The sequence below is a fragment of the Tachypleus tridentatus genome, chromosome 7 (genome assembly GCF_004210375.1).
Source record: "Tachypleus tridentatus isolate NWPU-2018 chromosome 7, ASM421037v1, whole genome shotgun sequence".
Lineage (NCBI taxonomy): Eukaryota > Metazoa > Arthropoda > Merostomata > Xiphosura > Limulidae > Tachypleus > Tachypleus tridentatus.
In genome coordinates, this window is record NC_134831.1 from 186,063,524 (window position 1) to 186,084,163 (window position 20,640).

At 35.3% G+C, this 20,640-nt stretch overlaps 1 protein-coding gene across 5 annotated transcripts in view; it reads right to left on the minus strand.

The window, feature by feature from the left end:
• The window catches only part of Remo (Remoulade), a 104,142-nt gene that overhangs the window by 43,166 nt on the left and 40,336 nt on the right, over nt 1-20,640 (minus strand). For 3 of the 5 annotated variants that reach the window (XM_076516264.1, XM_076516267.1, XM_076516266.1), the window contains 3 exons: nt 14,922-14,993; nt 3,858-3,929; nt 2,116-2,187 (listed from right to left, as the gene is read on the minus strand). In XM_076516264.1, coding sequence (XP_076372379.1) covers nt 2,116-2,187; nt 3,858-3,929; nt 14,922-14,993 — 216 coding nt within the window. Of the gene's footprint in view, nt 1-2,115; nt 2,188-3,857; nt 3,930-14,921; nt 14,994-15,346; nt 15,451-15,472; nt 15,723-20,640 lie in introns of those variants that run through there. The other 2 variants (XM_076516265.1, XM_076516268.1) reach the window with 2 other exon arrangements.

Below are 20,640 nucleotides of genomic sequence, written 5' to 3' on the forward strand. Positions count from 1 at the left end.
TCCTCTGACAGGAATGTTTTGTGGATAACTCAGTAAAATTAGTTATGAACTACAGTAATTGTATTATATTAATTATATGCCACTGTAATCATTTCATGCTTTACTTTCAGTTTTAATTTTCATTATGTTTTAAGCTTATCTTGAATTTTAATTTTAGTTTATTATGTTCTTATCTGGAGTTCTACTTCTTGAGTTTATTTTGTATTTTATATTATGGACTGTTGGAACAATATGTTTGACCATTCCAGAGTAACAGTTACATCATCAATGGTGTTTCTATGGTAGGGTCTGCCCCCACACCATCCCAGTGAACACTCCCCTGTATGGTACCATGAATGTGGTCTAAGTAACTGATTAAAGAAAATGGTGATGAGCTAATTAGATGCTCCAAATTTGTAACTAGTGTTAATTTTTAAATTTATACCCTAGGAACATACCAAAACAATGAAAAGTAGAATGCAAATTTTACCCTTCCATAACTAAGAAATATAAAATATCTTTATTTAAGTGTATTCAGATAAATTTTTCAAAGATTTCATAAAGGTCTCTGTATTTAGCTGACTTTGTTACAACAAGATTTATTGCCCTACTTATTTTGAATCATTACTTAAAGAAAAGGTTTCATATCACAGTAGATATTGGAAGCGTGATGCAGAGATTTGTTTGCACTAGTATGGCCAGGTAGATAATTTGTCTTTCATGAATTCTAGTGTCATGACAACCTGTGCAGCAACCAAGATTGTGTGGTAATGCACGAATACATTGATCTAACCAAAATAATGTTAACTGAACAATTCTTCCTTCCTTAGTTGAATGCAGTTGAGTGATCTCTTTTCCTCAAAAGCCACAAATTATTCAGAACAAGAATATGCCAGCTAGTGGTATAGGAGTGGCACACAGTATATCTTGTTGTGTTGTAACAGAGATTTATTCTCTTTGTGTCACATCTGTCACTGTTTCACATTTCTTGTAACAGGTGTTTGATTTATTCTTCTGTGTTACATTTCCTTTTTAATCTCCCATATTGTATCTTGTTGCATATAGTTTTGTTTGTAATATCATAGCAATTTATCAAAAGCTTGGAAAATATTTTGATCAATTCATTGTAACATTTAATTATGCTTTATTCTGCTAAAGAAACAACTGAATATCAACAATTTTTTAAAGCTACTGCAATAAAATCTGAGATATTAAATTCTACATTGGTATTTCAATATACATAGTAGTTTCAATCTATTAATACTGAAGCTCTAAACAAACAACACCTCATCCTAGCTGTCACATTCTATTCATGTGTAATGGTTCTATGCTACTAGTATTCAAGTTCCAAACAAACAACACCTCATTCTAGCTGTCACATTCCATTTACATGTAATTGTTCTATGCTACTAGTATTCAAGTTCCAAACAAACAACACCTCATCCTAGCTGTCACATTCTATTCATGTGTAATGGTTCTATGCTACTAGTATTCAAGTTCCAAACAAACAACACCTCATCCTAGCTGTCACATTCTATTCATGTGTAATGGTTCTATGCTACTAGTATTCAAGTTCCAAACAAACAACACCTCATCCTAGCTGTCACATTCTATTCATGTGTAATGGTTCTATGCTACTAGTATTCAAGTTCCAAACAAACAACACCTCATCCTAGCTGTCACATTCTATTCACATGTAATGGTTCTATGCTACTAGTATTCAAGTTCCAAACAAACAACACCTCATCCTAGCTGTCACATTCCATTTACATGTAATTGGTTTATGCTACTAGTATTCAAGCTCCAAACAAACAACATCTCATTCTAACTGTCACATTCCATTTACATGTAATTGGTTTATGGTACTAGCACTCAAGCTCCAAACAAACAACTTCTCATCCTAACTGTCACAGCTCATCTGTTTGCAATGCATACAGAATAGCTATAAGCAGTTTCTACTGACATCCTAAGGAAACCTTAATATCTTTAAACATTAACTGGCAGTTGTCCCAGTTGTTGAGTGGCTACTGGTTAGCAATACAGAAGGTAGGACTGAAAATAATCTTTTTTGTCAAAAAAATCAAAAGTTCATGAGTGTTTTAATGCTTTGCAAGAAATATTAACTACAGTACTTACAAACGCTGAAGTGATGACAACCCTCTAAACATTCCAGGTGTTATGGTTCCAACTTTATTGTCTGAGAGATCCCTAACGAGATATGACAATATTATATAGATAGTGTCAAACATGGCCTTCCACAAAAGTTCAGTTTGTTTACATAAAAGATAAAATACAACCAAAAAGTTTAAAAGGCACAAAAACTCTACAGAGGAGGTTTGGGAGAAGGGGAGACATGCTTACTAGAAACTTTTTAATAAATAAGTCAGAAATGGTGCATTCACAAAGCTTAAATAATTATGTGAGAATCTGTAGTATCCTTAAAACTACAGCATAAAACTGTACTATTTTTCTTGAAAAATAGCAACACCATTACTCTGTATGTTTGGAAATAGCTCACATGGTTATGTTCATTGTACATATTCTTTTGTACATTTACATGAAGTATACTACCAATGCATGTTAACCATGAGCAGCTGATATGTTTTGCATAAAATGTTTATTGATTTATAAATACTTGATTCTTGTCTGTGCAAGATAAAAGAAAGAAGGGATCAAACTACTAAAAATTGTTTTGAGCCAGGCCATTTTTCTTTGGGTCAGCTACCAACATCTGACAAATAATACTATTTTTGACCAAAAAAACACTGTTTATTTAGAACAGAAAGGACAGAGGATTGTTTTTTTCATTTTTCAAATCCCATATTCAGTATCTAAAGCAAAATAAAAAAAATCAGTTACCTGTGTTCCCTTCTTTTGTAAATAAGCAATGTTGTTCATCTTAAGTGCTGGTATTCTATGTATTTTAAAACCTTTTTCTCCAAATGCATCAACTGGTAAGCATATAATTATTTTATATTTTGCCTATACATTCTGCATTAAATATGTTAGTAAACATGTGTATAAAAATATAATTGTTAAAACAAAAAATTAACATTAATTTTTCAGAGTTGTTATCAGTTAATTCTCGAGTGATCCCTTTCTGGGATTAAATAACATTTCCACCCAAAACCCGTTTTTGACACATGCTCGTTAAGTTCCCTCTACTATACCAACTGCTTTGTTTTTACTCAAATGTATAAAATGCTTAAAAGTATTGGAGAATGTAACTCCAAAACTGACTTGATGTATTCTAATACTGCTGCACTGTTTGTCTGTTGGCAACATTTAATACTGTATTCACACAGGAAAATTATATGGTTCCTGTAACTTTCTTCTAAAGAAATCAATTTAAAATATAAATTTTAAATAGTTTTAACATTTGTTAATAATAAACTAATTCAGTTCTAAAACAATAAAGCTTTAAATTATGTAATATCATTATTTTAGTTCCTTAGTTACCTTAGTTCCAACATGTCTGGGGATGGCTAGCATTTTCATGAGCTAATAATATTTACACACAGATGTCTAGCCCAGTTGGTAACCATACAAAACAAGCATGATCGATGATAAGGGATATGAACTTGCAACTTATAGATTACAGTTTAAACACTCTAACTATTGGGCCCAACATCATTATAGTGACAAGGAGAATTATGTGAAATGTATTCATTTCCTTAACATTTCACCTTAGGACTTTATTAAGAAGTAGACAACCTACTAAAGACAAACAACTTACATTCAGTTCTAACTAATAACAACAAATTCAGTCGTGTTTTGCAAGACACACCTATGAAACCAAACACATTCAAAGAAACAAATATCAAACTTCTCAGCAATAAAATTTAAATGAAAAAATAATTATTAGAATGATAACTTACAAACTTTCTAGAGATGTTAAGTTCTCAAATGCTCCATCTTCTATAACTCTGATTTGATTCTTTTTAAGGACTCTGAAAAATAAACCATGTGCTTTCAAAACGACATTTCAAAATTAACACCTTTTATAGTAATTAAATCATATAAAATTCTAACTGAAATGGCCAGTACTGATGTGGTATTCAGTTATGCTGATTACTAACAGGTTAGCTACACATAATTTGCAATACATGATAGATTCTAAGGCGAGTTAAGCAGAAAATAAATTAATACTACAAGATAATAGACTCTATCCAGCAAATACTACTCAAAGCAACCATAACCATATCTGATCCACTGTATTGGCACTTGAGAGAGCAGATGAAATAGTAATACAAAGACTGAAAGAAGTAAGAAGTGAAGTCAAGAAGAATGTAGAGAAGATATGTACACAGAGAAACATCAAGTGTACTGACTGAGTCTACAAAGATGGTTTGTTTTTAAGTTACATGAGAGCTATCAGCACTAGCCATCTCTAACAGACTAGAGGGCAGGCAGCTAGTTGAAACCACTGACTATCAACTCTTGTGCTAATTTTTTACCACTAAATAGTGGTAAGGAACATGACATTATAATGTCACTTGACTGAAAGGGCAAACATGTTCAGTGATGGGAATTCGAACCTGCAACCTGTAGATTGCTATTCAACCATCCAAGCCACCATGCCATGCCAGGCAGATGGCATGGAGTTAAACAAAATGAAGGATGGTAATAGGATGCTGAGGGACTGGCCAACACAGTCAAAATTACCGAGTGGATATCGACCACTGAAATAATGATTCATTCATTCTGGAAATGACTGTATGGGAAGGAGCCATGTGGAAAGACAGATATCTAGTGTTTCAAAAGGTCATTAGAAAAGACATGGGTAATCCAGTTTAGTCAGAGCAGAGTAGAAAGGCATATGAGGATACAGTTTTGGATGATCAGTAATAGTGAAGATCATGAGAAGATGATACTCCTGACAGGCTCTTTAAACCTCATCACACAACTGCACATTGATTTTATCTAAATAACATGAGTATCAATAGAATGCACACTGACAAATGTACTGCAATAAAACTCCACAACTGTGAGAAAGAGTGCATATTCTTAATTTATCTTTTATATAAATTTTGTTTTTTTTTTTTTTTTTTTAATTTCACACAAAGCTACTCGAGGGCTATCTGTGCTAGCCGTCCGTAATTTAGCAGTGTAAGACTAGAGGGAAGGCAGCTAGTCATCACCACCCACAACCAACTCTTGGGCTACTCTTTTACCAACGAAAAGTGGGATTGACCGTCACATTATAACGCCCCCACTGCTGAAAGGGCGAGCATGTTTGGCGAGGATGCGAACCCGTGACCCTCAGATTACGAGTCGCACGCCTTAACGTGCTTGGCCATGCTGAGCCCTTTTATGTAAATAAATAAATAACAATAAGATTGTAATTAAACATACAATCAAACCTGCATATTGCAATGTTCAGCATTATTTTTCACATGCACATATCTGCAGCAGGGAAAATGATGTTGAACACACAAAACATACTTACATTGGTAGAAACACATGGTACACACAAGGCAGCCCAGAGCCACAAAAATAATATTCCAACACCAGAAAAACAGTTCTATCAATTCAACCAGCAACCCATGTGAAAAGTTGAAAAAAGAGCAAAATCACAATTTTTTTTTACTAATGGCACTTGTACCTTATGTTTTATATTGAATGTGATCCTATTAGGATGACATTGAATTAAAATCTATACATTAAGTGTTTGAATACATTTTTCACTAGTAAGGAGTACCCCAGTTGGCCAAGGATGGTGTTGAATAGTTGCCTTCTCTCTAGTCTACCATTTCAAAATTAGGGACAGATAGCCTTTGAGTAGCTCAGTACAAAGTGTAATAAACAAATCCTTTTATGAGATGTTTTTTAGCTATAAGCTAAAGTTTGTGTTTGTGTATGCATTACGTATCACTGCAAGGAAGTGCTAGTTTAATTAAAGTTATCTTATCATCCAGCATATTCTCAAGTACAAAGAATTAAATGAAAAATGCCTAACATAAATTACACATGCTATATGAGATCATATATATAATAATGTTGAGAAATAAAAGCTATCTAATTTAGATGTATAGTTTTATAGTCACCATTAATAACCTAACATATCTTAGTTATTTGGGTAGCACATGGGACACAATCACACTTGTCCCCCAGAGGTACATTTGTGAACTTATAACCCTACAAATCGAGTTTTGATACCTAAGGCAAACACAGGACAAAGAGGCCATTGTGTAGCTTTATGCTTAACTACAAACAAAACAAAATCCATCATAATCAATTATCCATTATCATTCAGCAGACTAACTGGTTATTTATTTATTTAACAAATATGAGAATACTGTCTGGTAAACAAGTTGCCATCTTTATCTTTTATTGTTTCTTTACTTTATATTTGCACTGTTTAGATAAATAACCTTAGGTGTTAAATGTCTGTTTGAAGTTAAGCACAAAGCTACACAATGAGCTATCTGTGTTCTACCTGCCAAGGGTATCAAAACCCATTTTCTAGCATTGTGACTCCACAGACATACTACTGTGCCACTTGGTGGCAGGTGTTAATGTACAAAAACAAAATACCTGAAATTAAAAATAGGTGTGTTAACAAAAGGTTTTTTTCTTGCAAGACATCAAAATAATCCTCTAAAGAACAGATGACACTCTTTTTTTAACCTTGAGAACCATAATTACAGGTCATGCAGCATCACTAATTAAACATAAAATGATCGAGTAAATAAATATATATATACAGATGTCACAAAAGGCTTTACCCTGAGGGATATCAGACATTATATTCTTAAATACACATTTCTAATGTCAAATGTACATATTTCAGGAAAGAAGATACCCTTTTGGCATTATATATCAAGAATTAATATTAATACTGCATAGTTGGAATAATACATAATTTAAGAATAGGTTTTGTATTTTCCCTTTGGGTCCAGATTTCTGTGACATCCTGCATGTAAGAAAAATGAAAAAAATATGAAATTGACATAGAGGGAGCCATATAAACTTGTGCTTATGAATAGCATAACACTGATGCCTGTCACACATTTTAAAACAGCAGCTAAAATTATCATAATTAATCACATTTCTGCAATCTTGTGCAACTACATTTACCAAATTATTTTATTAACATACTGTAAACATAGTTTAAATATTTTGACAAAATATAAATATCAAAGTAATTTATCTTAGAATTATCTTAAACTATTGAAACTTGAAAAAATACTCACATGAAAAAAATGTACTTGCTTTGAATGGTATAATACATAACATTGACAGGACAACAAAGGGCTGAATACGTTACAACACTTTTGAACATGCAACTCAGGAAGCCACATGACAACCACAGCTGACATAAAATTGTAGTGGAATGGGATGTACTACAAATACATTTCTAAACTAACTATCATTCTGATGGTAGTGTGATTAAAAAAAAAGTAAAAAGAGAGACCATTTTCATAAAAGTCTATAATTGCCCTTTCTGATACAAAATAGTTATACATTCAGGTCATAAAGATATTTTCCCACTGGGGGTCAAGAATTTTCAGGATGATGATTATCCCTTGTACTAAATGGCATGTGAGAGCAAAGTAATATGGATCAACTTGGGGTACTAGATACATCTAAATAGAGACCTGCAACAAGTAATACCATAGCTGTAGTAAGCGAAGCACAGCATGCTGCAGCAGTAACTTAAAGGCTGGAAACACAAAGGTAAACCAAACAGGCTGTCCACATGCCCTATGCAACATAATCAAGAAAGATCTCCATTTGGTAAAGTTACATAAAACAAATGAACATAAATTGCTTCCATGAAATACTTCAAGCAGCTGGAGAATGCAATGGGTATTCTTGCTGATGGCACACAGGTAAATTATGCCAGATGTGGTGGGACCGATGAAAGAGCACTAAATATAAATAAAGATTTGCAGTCTAGGAGCAATGGTGCATTTTCACATGGCAGTCTTATCCCAGAGCCTTTTGCAATAAAAACTATGTAGTAAGGCTATTGTTAAGAGATACTGTCATCAGACAGAGAATGATTGGCCTTGGTAAGGCTCTAAAATCATTCTAGGATGACATACTGAACCTCTTTATGACTAAAAGTTTGTTTCAAGGAATAACGTCAAGGAGAATTGAAACAGAAAGAAACAAAACCAACTTTCTTAAAAGTAACATTAAAAAAAGAATAATTCCAAAACTGCTTATGACAGAATAATAAAAAACAAAAGAAACGACTTGCATCAAAAATGACTAAAAGGAGTTCCATTAAATATATAAAGTACTGTTTACAATACTAAAGAAAGGATACTGTTCTGAAAGTAATAACTTTAAACTGATTTAACTCAAATGGAACACTAGCACAGAGAAACTGTACTTTGAAATAAATAACACTGAAAAACTTCAGGAATATAGTTATAAAGATGATATATAAATAGCAGTCCACTTAATGTATCATACCGGGTAAAACAAAATACAATATAATTCAAGTTTAGGGAGTATTTGTTTGTTTGTTTGTTTTGAATTTTGCACAAAGCTACTCGAGGGCTATCTATGCTGGCTGTCCTTACTTTAGCAGTGTAAGACTAGAGAGAAGGTAGCTAGTCATCACCACCCACTGCCAACTCTTGGGCTACTCTTTTACCAACGAATAGTGGGATTGATCGTCACATTATAACGCCCCCACGACTGAAAGGGCGAGCATGTTTGGCGCGACGGGGATGCGAACCTGCGACCCTCACATTACGAGTCGCACGCCTAACCATGCATAGCCATGCCCGGCGAGTTTAGGGAGCATTAAAATTGGCAAGTATCGTGCACTTATTAAACTGAAAATATAAATTACTTTGAAATACTAGGCGATACATTCACTAGTTTTAGAGATAAACAATACCAAATACGTTTAAATATTCCCATGCCTTCTGGTGGTTAAGAGTAGATGAGTCTTATAATTAGACATATTTATGTAGTAAATATGTCTAAGTGTTTCAGGAAGAAAAAGGGGGGACATTTCTAACAGCTGTGAAAATCTGAATTTTTATTGAACAAATGAAATTTTTTATTTGAAGTATGTGCAATGCTGTGCCTTTTGGGTGCAGCTAACATATTTTCGTTATTAATCCATTAAACGAAAACGCTGTTCAGTGTTGGCCTTTTCGTGATAAAACCTCTCGCTATTATTTCTATCAGCGTTTTTTTCTGTGCTATATTACTTTCGATTTTAAACACTTTCGAAATATTTCCTGTCGGTGATAGTCATGCTTCTGAGTTTTCGTTCGAAATGTGGTTTTTCCATGTTAATTCACTCAATTCGGTTTTATTACACACCAATAAAACACCGCAGCCTTATCACACATGCTTCGGAGCATTTATGTAGAACCACATCACAAAGCTAGAATACTTACTTACGTATGTAACATCACATAATTAACTTTTGTTGTTACCCAATTTTTCCTAACGAAAGAGGACCTACTTTCTATAAATAACCAAAGTAACTGGGCCTCCTTAAAACGTAGAGAAGTATATTTCCTGGCCTATTTTATAATATTACTTCTGCTCTGTAAATTTATTAGTGTCACTTGATCGTAGGGGTGTATTATAATTTCAAGTAAACGTATGCTGTTAATGGTGCTATGAAGTAGACTGTGACGCGTTCGAAAATGAACTCTTATTTTTTGTCGAGATCTTACTATAACTTTAAACAATTGCAATTTCACAAGGCAGTTTTTAAAAGCCATAATTAATTTTGTGCCAGTATTTACACTGCATTTTGGTCGACTTATCTTATATAAATCCATACATGCGCTGAAACAATATTTATAAGAGGGTTACTACAAATCCCACTCGCGCGTGAAGAAAACGAGCTGTTTGTGGGGTTTTAGTTCGAAACGCGATGTGCATCTTGTGCTTCTATTTGTGGAGGGCAGAGGGAAGAACAAACAAGTTTAAAACTTTTTTTTTTTTAATTTCGCGCAAAGCTACTCGAGGGCTATCTGAGATAGCTGTACCTAATTTAGCAGTGTAAGAATAGAGGGAAGGCAGCTAGTTATCACCACTCACTGCCAACTCTTGGGCTACTTTTTTACCAACGAATAGTGGGATTGACCGTAACATTGTAACGCCCCCACAGCTAAAAAGGCGAGCATGTTTGGTGCGACAGGGATTTGAACCCGCGACTTTCGGATTACGAGTCGAACGCTTTAACCCATCTTGCCATGCCGGGCCCTTAAAACAACTATCTGTTGTGGTAAGCCTTCTTATATTGGTTATATAAAGAAAAAATGAAACTAAAGCAACATTAGGTGAACTACATGTTACATGTCCAAAAAAATCTCCAAAAGAACAAGTGGACTACAAGCTACTTGTCCAAGTATGTTTTACAAACACTTTGAATTTCACTAATGTGAAAGAGAATAAACACATGATATTTTAATTTTGGGATATTTCGTCTTTCTCACCATTTTGGTCATAAAAAAATCGCATTCCAGTAAAATACTATTTTCCCGAAGATATCAAGATATTCGTCACTACTAATTACATGAAGTTATCAACGCCTCCTCGTGTTATATCATGCGTTATTTGCAAAATATCCCTATCACAATTTTAACATCAATGTAGTTTATTATATGTTTTATTTTCTTATCAACTGAAACTCGTCATGTTCAACACCAGCAACAAATGTTTCACATTCATGGCTGATCACTGTACAGTATCACAAAATCTATCAAGATTGGTTCCTATCAACGTAATTGAAATTAGCTTTATTGTAACTTTACCTTGTAACTAATCCACAGTCACAACCTTATCATTCATGTACTGCACCAAGTAAACATTCGCTCTGCGCCCAAGCCAGATTAAGAACTAGGTGGGCTCGAGGCAAATTCAATAATATTTACTAATTATAGTTTAAGCAGTACACAAACACGCACGCAGATCTCTCTGTAGTATCTTTCTGGCTCTGGCAGCAGCTAAACCTCTTATCATCAATCCAAAATGAAGCGTTATTAACACGTCACTTCGAGTCAAAAGCAACGCTCAGACACTTAACCATTCGTCTGCCACTGTTTCCCTTAGTTTGTCTTTGATTACCAACGTAATAACCATTAAGCAGAAACAGATGGATGTTAGCCATCTTCTCTTTCTTTATATCTATCGATTTTTTTAATGGTCGAGGAAATATTTACGAAAGAGTAAACTGTAAGATCATATGTACGTGAAATTAGGAAATAACAGGTTTATACGAAACAACTAATATTGTCTGTTGTCATAGTTACAACAATTTTCTATATTTTTCTCTTAATGAGAAGGGCTTTCCATCCTGGGACCTGCGGCAATTGTACTCATTTATCCCCATCCCCAAAATTCGGTCCTATCTACACTTCGGGATAAATACTAAATATAATGGTCAAATTCTACTATTTGATTAGTGTGGCCCAAGAGATGGCGGTGGGTACTACTGCCTAGTTGTCTTTCCTCTAATCCATTAGTTCAAAATTAGGGACAGATGTTTGCAGGATGCCGTTGTATAGATATGAACAAACATTGTAAAAAACCAAAAACACATCAAGTGCTCACCTCCTTCAAGTAAAACCCCCAAATGGATGTTCCAGCTGGTAGCTACCGTGTAGGATCATATCTAAATAAACCTAAGTAAGCCTTGGTATGTATTCAAAGGTAAACTTAAAAACCAGTAACCGCGACTCCACAAGTATTGAATAGCCATTCATATGACAAACTGTACTTACCAAGTATATACTATTTGTAAGAAAGTCCGGTTTCATTGGATCTGTTAAATTCATATTTATATTATAGTTTTCTTTTAAACAGAGCAGTATTGTCTTGAAATTGGATTTTGCTGCAAAACATTTTTGTAGAATAAATAAAAGATATTTTTGCGTTTGAAAACTTTTGCAACTTACAACTTTGCATTTTATAAGAATGAACCAAATGAACGTATAAATAATAAATCATGATCTGGTGCTGGAATTACTTTTAGGTTATTAGGTTAGTTAGGCCAGATGGTTAGGGCGCTCGACTCGTATCTGAAAGTCGCGGGTTTGAAACCCCGTCACACCAAACATGCCCACCCTTTCAGCCATGGAGGCGTTATAATGTTTCGATCAATCCCACTATTCGTTAGTAAAAGAGTAGCCCAAGAGTGAGCGATGGGTGGTGATGACTACATGCCTTTCCTATAGTCTTAGACTGCTAAATTAGGGACGGCTAACGCAGATAGCTTTCGTGTGGCTTTGCGCGAAATTAAACAATAAGTTAGCTAACACATCAAGTTTAAAGAGTTGTTTCTTAAATAAGAAGGAAACGTACAATATTTATTAATCTTTTTGTGAACGCTGACGTGTTATTACTGTAAGAAGTTGTTGTTTGCTGTTGAGAACAAAACTACACAAACTCTACCCATTATGGGTATCGAAACCCGGTATACGTCCGTAGCCACATCACTACGCCACTAGGGGATATTATAAGAATAATACAATAAAATGAAACTTCATATAAAGTTCCTTACAAAACATACGAGAATGTCTATTTCAATGCAAAGGTAAAGAGGGATTTGCCATGGGTATCGAACCCCGATGCTTAGCATTATAAACCCTGAAGCTTACTATTGAGCTACAGATTTACCTCACTACAGTTAGACTAACACCATACTCTAATACAGTATCCTTTTAACTTGGCTTCTGACGTCAAAGAGAACAAAGCGCCCCTAGCGATTAATTTTAACTTTTACATTGAATAAAACAATACTCCTATTAAAACACATCCCCTTCAAAATTATGTTTTAAGAACAAATAAAACTGGTTAGTCATACAGTATTCTACTTACTCTGATTATTAATAACGTTATTTCTATTTGTTATAGCATGTTTCTTGACCCAGATTATAAAAAATCATAACTTTTTGCTTTTAAAAACTATAAATATAAATAAAGGGATAAAAAGAGAACATCGCCAGCTGCCACCTGTCGGCGTTAAAATGAAGAGAGAAGGAAAGAGAACGAGTGGCAAACATCTAACTTTGACATATGTTTACTTAAAACCGGAAGTGAAATTAGTCCAAAGGTTAACGATACGCGAGAAAAACTTTTGTTTTCTTCTCGTGAATTTAACATTCTAACGACCGAACACGAGTTTTTCAGACATTACAAAACAATAAATATTTTCTTGTCTTTTTAGATTTTAAACAAACTAAACGTGAACTACGCATGGATTTGACTACTTTCTCCAAGTCCCTTGTGAAAATGTTATTCAAATAACCAAACGCCGGTCGCCCTGAGATTTCGAAATTGCCTCCGCAGTGTGTGTGTGTGTGTGTGTTTCTTTGCCACTTTTAGAAAGCTCTTTATCTCTTAATAACAACATTTTAAGAAATGTCGACAGATGGAATAGAAAACCCGCAGTGGTTCAAACGTTCGTTTTAGTGGCATTGGTTTGTTTCTTTTTCAGAAACACAGTTCCACAGTTATGAACCCCTTCCCCTAGGAGTATGTCTGCGTGCTCACACCGCTAGAAACCAAGTTTCGATACTCGTGGTGGGCAGAGCACAGACAGTCCACTGTGTAGCTCTGTGCTTAATTCCAAACAAACAAATAGTTATGATACAGTAAGAGCAAGAACCGATGTGGATATTTTATGGGAGAGGATTATTTCCATTTAACAAGCGGAAATTACGCAATTAACAATATAATTTCCTATCGTGTTTCAATAATAAACATGCCATTTACCTTCCTTTCGATTGTGCTTATAACATTCACACACCACATATTTAACGTCTACATATTATGATTTAAATAAGTAAATACAATAATATCGATAGAGTAAATCCTATAACTGATAGCTTCCCAAAATATATACAGTACATTTTTTTCCCCCTGTTCCTAGACTATCATGAGAAATGCTCCTCAGTAGCTCAGCGGTTATTCTGAGGAGTTACAGCGCTACAAATTAAATTTCTATGCCTGTTGTGGGCAGATCTCAGATAGCCCATTGTGTAACTTTACACTTAACAACAAAGACAAAAGTAATCGAACAAGCCCGAGGTCATTGTCCTCCGTGAAAATAATGAGTGTAAACTAACTGGCGTCTTTTCTGAAATGATCGCGCAGATAAACAAACATCCTGTAAGTCTGAAATTTACTTTCTTTAAATTCATAAATAAATACAACTTGTTGTTATCTCATAAACGTCGGCTGATAACCGTATGGATACACATTTTTCCACGGAATTTGAAGACACGAATCAAATGTATGAATATTTATGAAACACTGAATGTTACTGCACGAACAATTAATAAATAATGTCACTTTAATTACATACTAAAACTAAACAGCGCCGATTTACTTCCATCTCCCTGTTTTCTGTTTCGTCAGTAAAATAAAACACTAGTTGGGAAAAGCGATGTTAAATATACAAGTATCACGTTAGCACGTTTTATAAGTAGTTGATACAGTCCTTTAAACACATTTTTTAGTAAGTAAAAAGGTATACTTTCGTTTAGTTCACTTATACTTTAAAAAATCACAACTGTACATCTGTTTGTTTTTTTAAGTTTAGAACATATAATTAAATTTTCTTTTATCTAGCTTTAGTAACTTTGTTTACTGAACAACTTTACATCTTTGTACATATTTCAGTCAAATTCGGTGCGTTTCTTCTTCGGCAACTTATAACCCCACTCGGATTTTACCTCTACTTGAGGGTTTATCAAATTTCACTCAGATCACGTGACAACATCACATTAAATGTATAAAAGCGCCATTGTACAAATATTTATGAAGTACTAAAAGCCATGGCAAGATAATTTTTTATCACTTTTCGCAAGCTTTTATATCCAGTAAAGTTTGAATTCCGTGCATGAAAGTTAAAAAAACAACAAAAAACAAGTCGATATATTTAATAATATAACAACCAAGTATTCATTTATTAACAGTTTATTAACATAAATATATATGTAAGTACTCACAGTTTTTTAAGATTACGAAATGACCCAAAGGCTCCTTCTTGTATTTGTAAAATATCATTTCCTTTGAGATTCCTGTAAAACAAGCGGAAAATAACAGCTGTAAGTCTATACATTCAATTCGAAGTTTTAATAATATATATAAATTGAACCCGCACATCAATTAGGTATGTTATGCAGGCGTGATTATAAAACAAACAAAACAGAAAATATTCTCAAGTTAGCTGGACCAGGTAGTTTGTTAATCTAAAGCGTGATTGTGGGTAAAGCAAAGACTTCAGTTACAGTATGTCTAAAAATTAATTACGATTCATAGAGCTGTAACTCGACCACTTTCTAATATATTCTGAAATGTTCATAAAATATCAAACAATTTAATCTAAATAAACACTGAACATAAACAACGACATTAATTAAAGAAAACGAACTAATTTCGTCAAATCGTGATAATTTTTCTGCAAACGATGTAAAAATAGAAAACATTTTTTTCTCTAAAATTCACGCTTGCGATGTTCCCGCGGGTAAAGTTTTGAAATCGACAGCTTCAACGTTACGTGGGTGCCGCCATGTTGTAAGCTCTCTTCTGTGATGAAAGCAATAACAGTGCATTCGCTGACGTCGTTCAGACTTATCCGGTCCATTGACAACTATCGTCAGTGAGAAAATCGATACACGGAAACTAATCAGAGATTTCACTGGATCCTGTAACCTGACATTACGCTACTGCCGTGTTCGCCGTAGATAATAACTATTTATGCGATTTTTTATTATTAATCTTCAGACAGTAACTTGCACAAATACTAAATATAAATACGAATAAGTAGCTTTTTCCGAGAGCAAATCGTGCCATATGCAAGAAACTGATAGATATATTGCCGTAACGTGCACAGTGTGTTCGCACAAGGCGCCAACTCAAAGGTGGTCGCCGACTGCCCGATTGAATAACTGAAAGCAAGAGTTTGTGCGCTTGAAGTTAAGCACAAAATTACACTGGGCTATCCGTGCTCTTCCCACCGCGGGTATCGAAACCCGGTTTTTAGTGTTGTAAGCCCGCAGACATGTGACTGTGCCACTGGGGAGGGGACCAAGAAGAGTACAAATGTAATTTCATATAGACACAACATGTATAAATGTTCATGTGTATCTAAATAATATTATTTACTATTACTTTGTAATGATTGTAACAGTTTATATAACGTATTGTAAATGTTTAGATTTCTTTTTTTCTGGGAAAGGGGCACCGAATTTACATGTTGCACAGGGCGTCATCTAATGGCCCTGGATCGACAATTTAAAGAATGAGAAGTTAGGTAGTGAGACCTTGGTTTATAGCAACGATGATACTGTTTAACCCTTAAACAGCTGGAATGTTGTAGGTAACAGTATCGATTGATAATGGCCGCCGTTTAGGGGTTAAGATGACAATTTTGTTCGCGACTATTTTGATGGAGTCTTCGACAGTCTCGTGGCTAAATCTCTGAATTCGAAGCCTAAGCAAAAAACTCAGAAACCAAATGCTGTTCCAGTCATTGTCAGAGTTAGAGCATAACGTGAACAAATCAAACAGGTCGTCCACGAACAGGTTATGAAGGAAACATAAGTTGCACAGGTAACTTAAAAAAGAAATAGAAGAAAAAGAAAAATAATTTATGTGAATTACTGAATTATACGTATAAATATGGCCGTTCAAAGTGCAATTTTTTAAACTTGTGAGACGTTTCATGCCAGTCACTCGTTAAATTCGTTACCCTTTCTTCTCCTACAACTAAGTGTAGTCACATTCCAGTTTTTATTTTCTTATACTGTTTCAGTTCTCACTGCGGAGTTCATATATAATGTTAATCTTAATCTGGTCTCGTTGCTATTGGCAGCATTACCTTTCCATTTAGAGCTTCATTTCGGGTTCTGATTAGCCCCCTGCCATATATACAACGTCACCATGGGTTATCATCTCCCCCTAGAATAGTAGTCTGTGTGTACCCAGGGACTACTGCCAATATTAACAGTATAATTTCCACTCGGTACCAGCAATCTATTTCATAAATCTATTTATTTTTGGCGACGACGAGATGCACTAAAACATGGGATTATAGATAAAGAGCAGTTATATTTGAAGGGCACTTGTATATAAAATTCTGTTTGTTTGTTTTTTTATATAAAAATATCTAGTTCAGCTGAAGAGAGAGTACAACAACCACAACACCAAAGAAAATAAAGCCCATCCCACACACTATTAAAGTGCTTCGAACTTTTCATTTAAACAATAAGTCCAGCATCGTGCTGTAATGACTTTATTACGTCTTTTACCAGCTAATAGTGGGATTGATCGTCACATTATAACGTTCCCATTGCTGAAAGGGCGAGCATGTTTGGTGCAACGGGGATTCGTACCCGCGACCCTCGGATTACGAGTCGAATGCTTACGATACTTGCCAATTTTAATGCTCCCTAAACTCGCCGGACACGGCTATGCATGGTTAGGCGTGCGACTCGTAATGTGAGGGTCGCAGGTTCGCATCCCCGTCGCGCCAAACATGCTCGCCCTTTCAGTCGTGGGGGAGTTATAATGTTACGATCAATCCCATTATCCGTTGGTCAAAGAGTAGCCTAAAAGTTGGCGGTGGGTGGTGATGACTAGCTGCCTTCCTTCTAGTCTTACACTGTTAAATTAGGGACGGTTAGCACAGATAGCCCTCGTGTAGCTTTGCGCGAAATTCAAAAAACACGTAAATAAATGTTAAATTTATTTCACGGACATTAAAAAGGTTAATTGTGTTACACTTTGGGTTTCACTCAGAGCAAAAGCTCTGACCTACTTATATCGCAAAAAGTAAATGCTGAATATTTCAGTCATGCTAAGAGCCACTCAGCAATAACATACAGTAAATCTACAATTTTATTCTTTGAGTTACGTCACGTTTTGAAATATAAATAATAGTGTGATTAATTTATAAACATTTAGTGTAGTGTGTTTGAGAAATAAAATTTGGCATCAACATTACGCTATGTAACAATTTTTTTACTTTTTCTTGTTCCTGGGCAGAAAGTGTTATTTCCCAATTGCTTATGCCTAACGTAAATGGAAAAGACCTATTTTTCTCTTCAAACTTTGCTTTTGTGACTTGAGTCATGAAATTTTCAAATTTACCCATTTTCCAGAACGTTCCAGGTAGATTTAGTGCTGAGTAGCTGACAGAGAATATTCTCGAACTTACAAGAATGTTCTAGAATGTTGTGGAACTTACGACAATTTTCAGGAACCTTTTAGAATTTTCGAGAACTTTCCATAGTAATATATATACAGGGGATCACCACTTCAGTTTAGTTCTAGCTGCCTAAGTGAACACATAGACCAATATGATTTTATCAGACATGGCATTAAGAAGCTGCAATCATTCTCCAGACGCATTCTGCTATGTATGTGGCCAATTTATCAAGACAAGAGCGAAAAAGTACTCTGTGACAGCATCTGCTAAAATGTGTGAAGCCTACAAGGCATATTTCGGCACACCTGTCGGGGATCAAGACAAACCCTGGGTACCTCATTTTACCTGCGAGCACTGCAAAAAAAAACAACAACAAAAAACTCTAGAAGGTAAGACAGACAACTTTTGCTTGCTTGAATAGTAATATTTTGTACTAGACCTTTTAGACCTTTTAAAATTTAAATATCTTTTAATTTTTTCTTTAATTTCCAATAGTATAGAAAAAATATCACATAAAATATTTTGCATAAATCTCTTACACATTAGTTGTGAATGAAATAAATTTATTCTTCATAATAACAATTATATTTTGCTCTTTTGCAGGATGGTACAGAGGGGAAAAGAGAGCCATGAAGTTCGCTATTCCAAGAATTTGGCGTGAGCCCACTGACCATTCAAGCAATTGCTACTTCTGTATGGCGGACCTTTCCAAACGTCGGGCTGGCAAGAATGCATCTGCTATCATGTATCCGGACCCTTCATCACCCATTACCCCAGTGCCACACTGCCCTGAGCTCCTTGTACCCACTCCGCCAGAGAGAAAGCAGCCATCCTCAGAAGAGAGCAGAAAATTAGAAGAAAAGGTAAACGTTGAAAATCCAGATTACAATTTCAGAGGCACAGTTGGTGAGAGAAACCCATACTACCCCAACCAAAGAGACCTCAATGATTTGATCAGAGAACTTGGTCTAACAAAGTCGAATGCTGAACTTTTGACATCTAGGCTCAAGGAGTGGGATTTGTTAGGTGAAAGTATGCAAGTCGCAAGTCAGAGGAAGCATCACCGACATTTTTAAAGCTTCTTCACTCGTCATGATGGGCTCTGCTTCTGCCATAATGTATCCGGTCTGTGCGAGACAATTGGAATTGTCTGTAACCAAACGAGTGGCGCCTCTTCATTGATAGTTCAGCTCATCCAGAAGCCTCAAAGCTGTGTTACTCCATAACGGGAATAAGTATTAATCTCTTCCCCTGGCTCATTCGATGCACCTCAAAGAGGAAAACAACAGCGTCAAGATCTTGCTAGAACCCTTGAAGTATGATGAGTATGGCTAGGAGGTTATCGGAAACTTCAAAATGGTGGCATTCCTGATGGGTCTCCAAGGAGGTTTTATAAAGTTTCCCTGTTATCTTTGCCTTTGGGACAGCAGATAATTTTCTCAAACTTATAGGAATTTTCAAGAACTTTCGAGAATTTTCAAGAACCTTTTAGAACTTTCCATAGTAATATATATATAGGGGCTCACTACTCACCACTTCAGTTTAGATCTAGCTGTCTAAGTGAACACAAACTAAATCAAAGATTTATCAGATTTTATCAGAGATGGCATCAAGAAGCTGCTATGTATGTGGCTTTACCAAGTTTCCGTTATCTTTGCCTTTGGGACAGCAAGGATACCGCAGTGCACTGGCCACAACAGACCGAGTTCTCTGTGGTGAGGCACAATGTCAAGTGTAAGCTATTAGTGGACCTCCAGAAGGTGATTTTCCCACCACTGCACATAAAATTGGGCCTTATGAAACAATTTGTCACTGCTCTTGATAAGGAATCTGCAGCCTTCAAGTACCTTCGAGACTTCTTCACTAAGCTGTCTGAGGCAAAGGACAAAGCTGACGTCTTCGTTGGACCACAAATAAAGAAGATCCTGGAGTGCACAGAATTCCCCAAGAAGCTCAGTAGGAAGGGGAAAAAAGCTTGGGGCAGCTTTATCGCAGTAATTCGGGGCTTCTTGGACAATCACAAGGCCGAAAATTATGTGGAACTGGTTGAGGCTCTGGTGAAGAACTACGGCAAAATGGGCTACAGGATGTCCCTGAATGTCCATATCCTTGACGCTCATCTTGATAAATTTACGGAGAACATGGTTGCATACTCAGAGGAGCAAAGCGAGCGCTTCCACTAAGATATACTGGACTTTGAACGCCGCTACCAAGGAGCGTATAACGATAACATGATAGGAGACTATATTTGGAGGCTGATACGTGAAAGTGATTTAAATTACAGTCGCAAATCTCGAAACATTACTCACTTCTAAACATTTTTGTATAACTTTAGTACAAATACATGTAAATCTTGATTCATATGTTGTTTTATTCAGACATTATGTAAATGAAAATGTGCAAATTTGCCCTTTTTACATAGAAAATAGGTTAATTTCTAAATTTAATTATCCAAGCCACAAAAGCAAAGTTTCAAGGGAATAATGGCCATTTTTGTACTTTTATAACATAAGCAA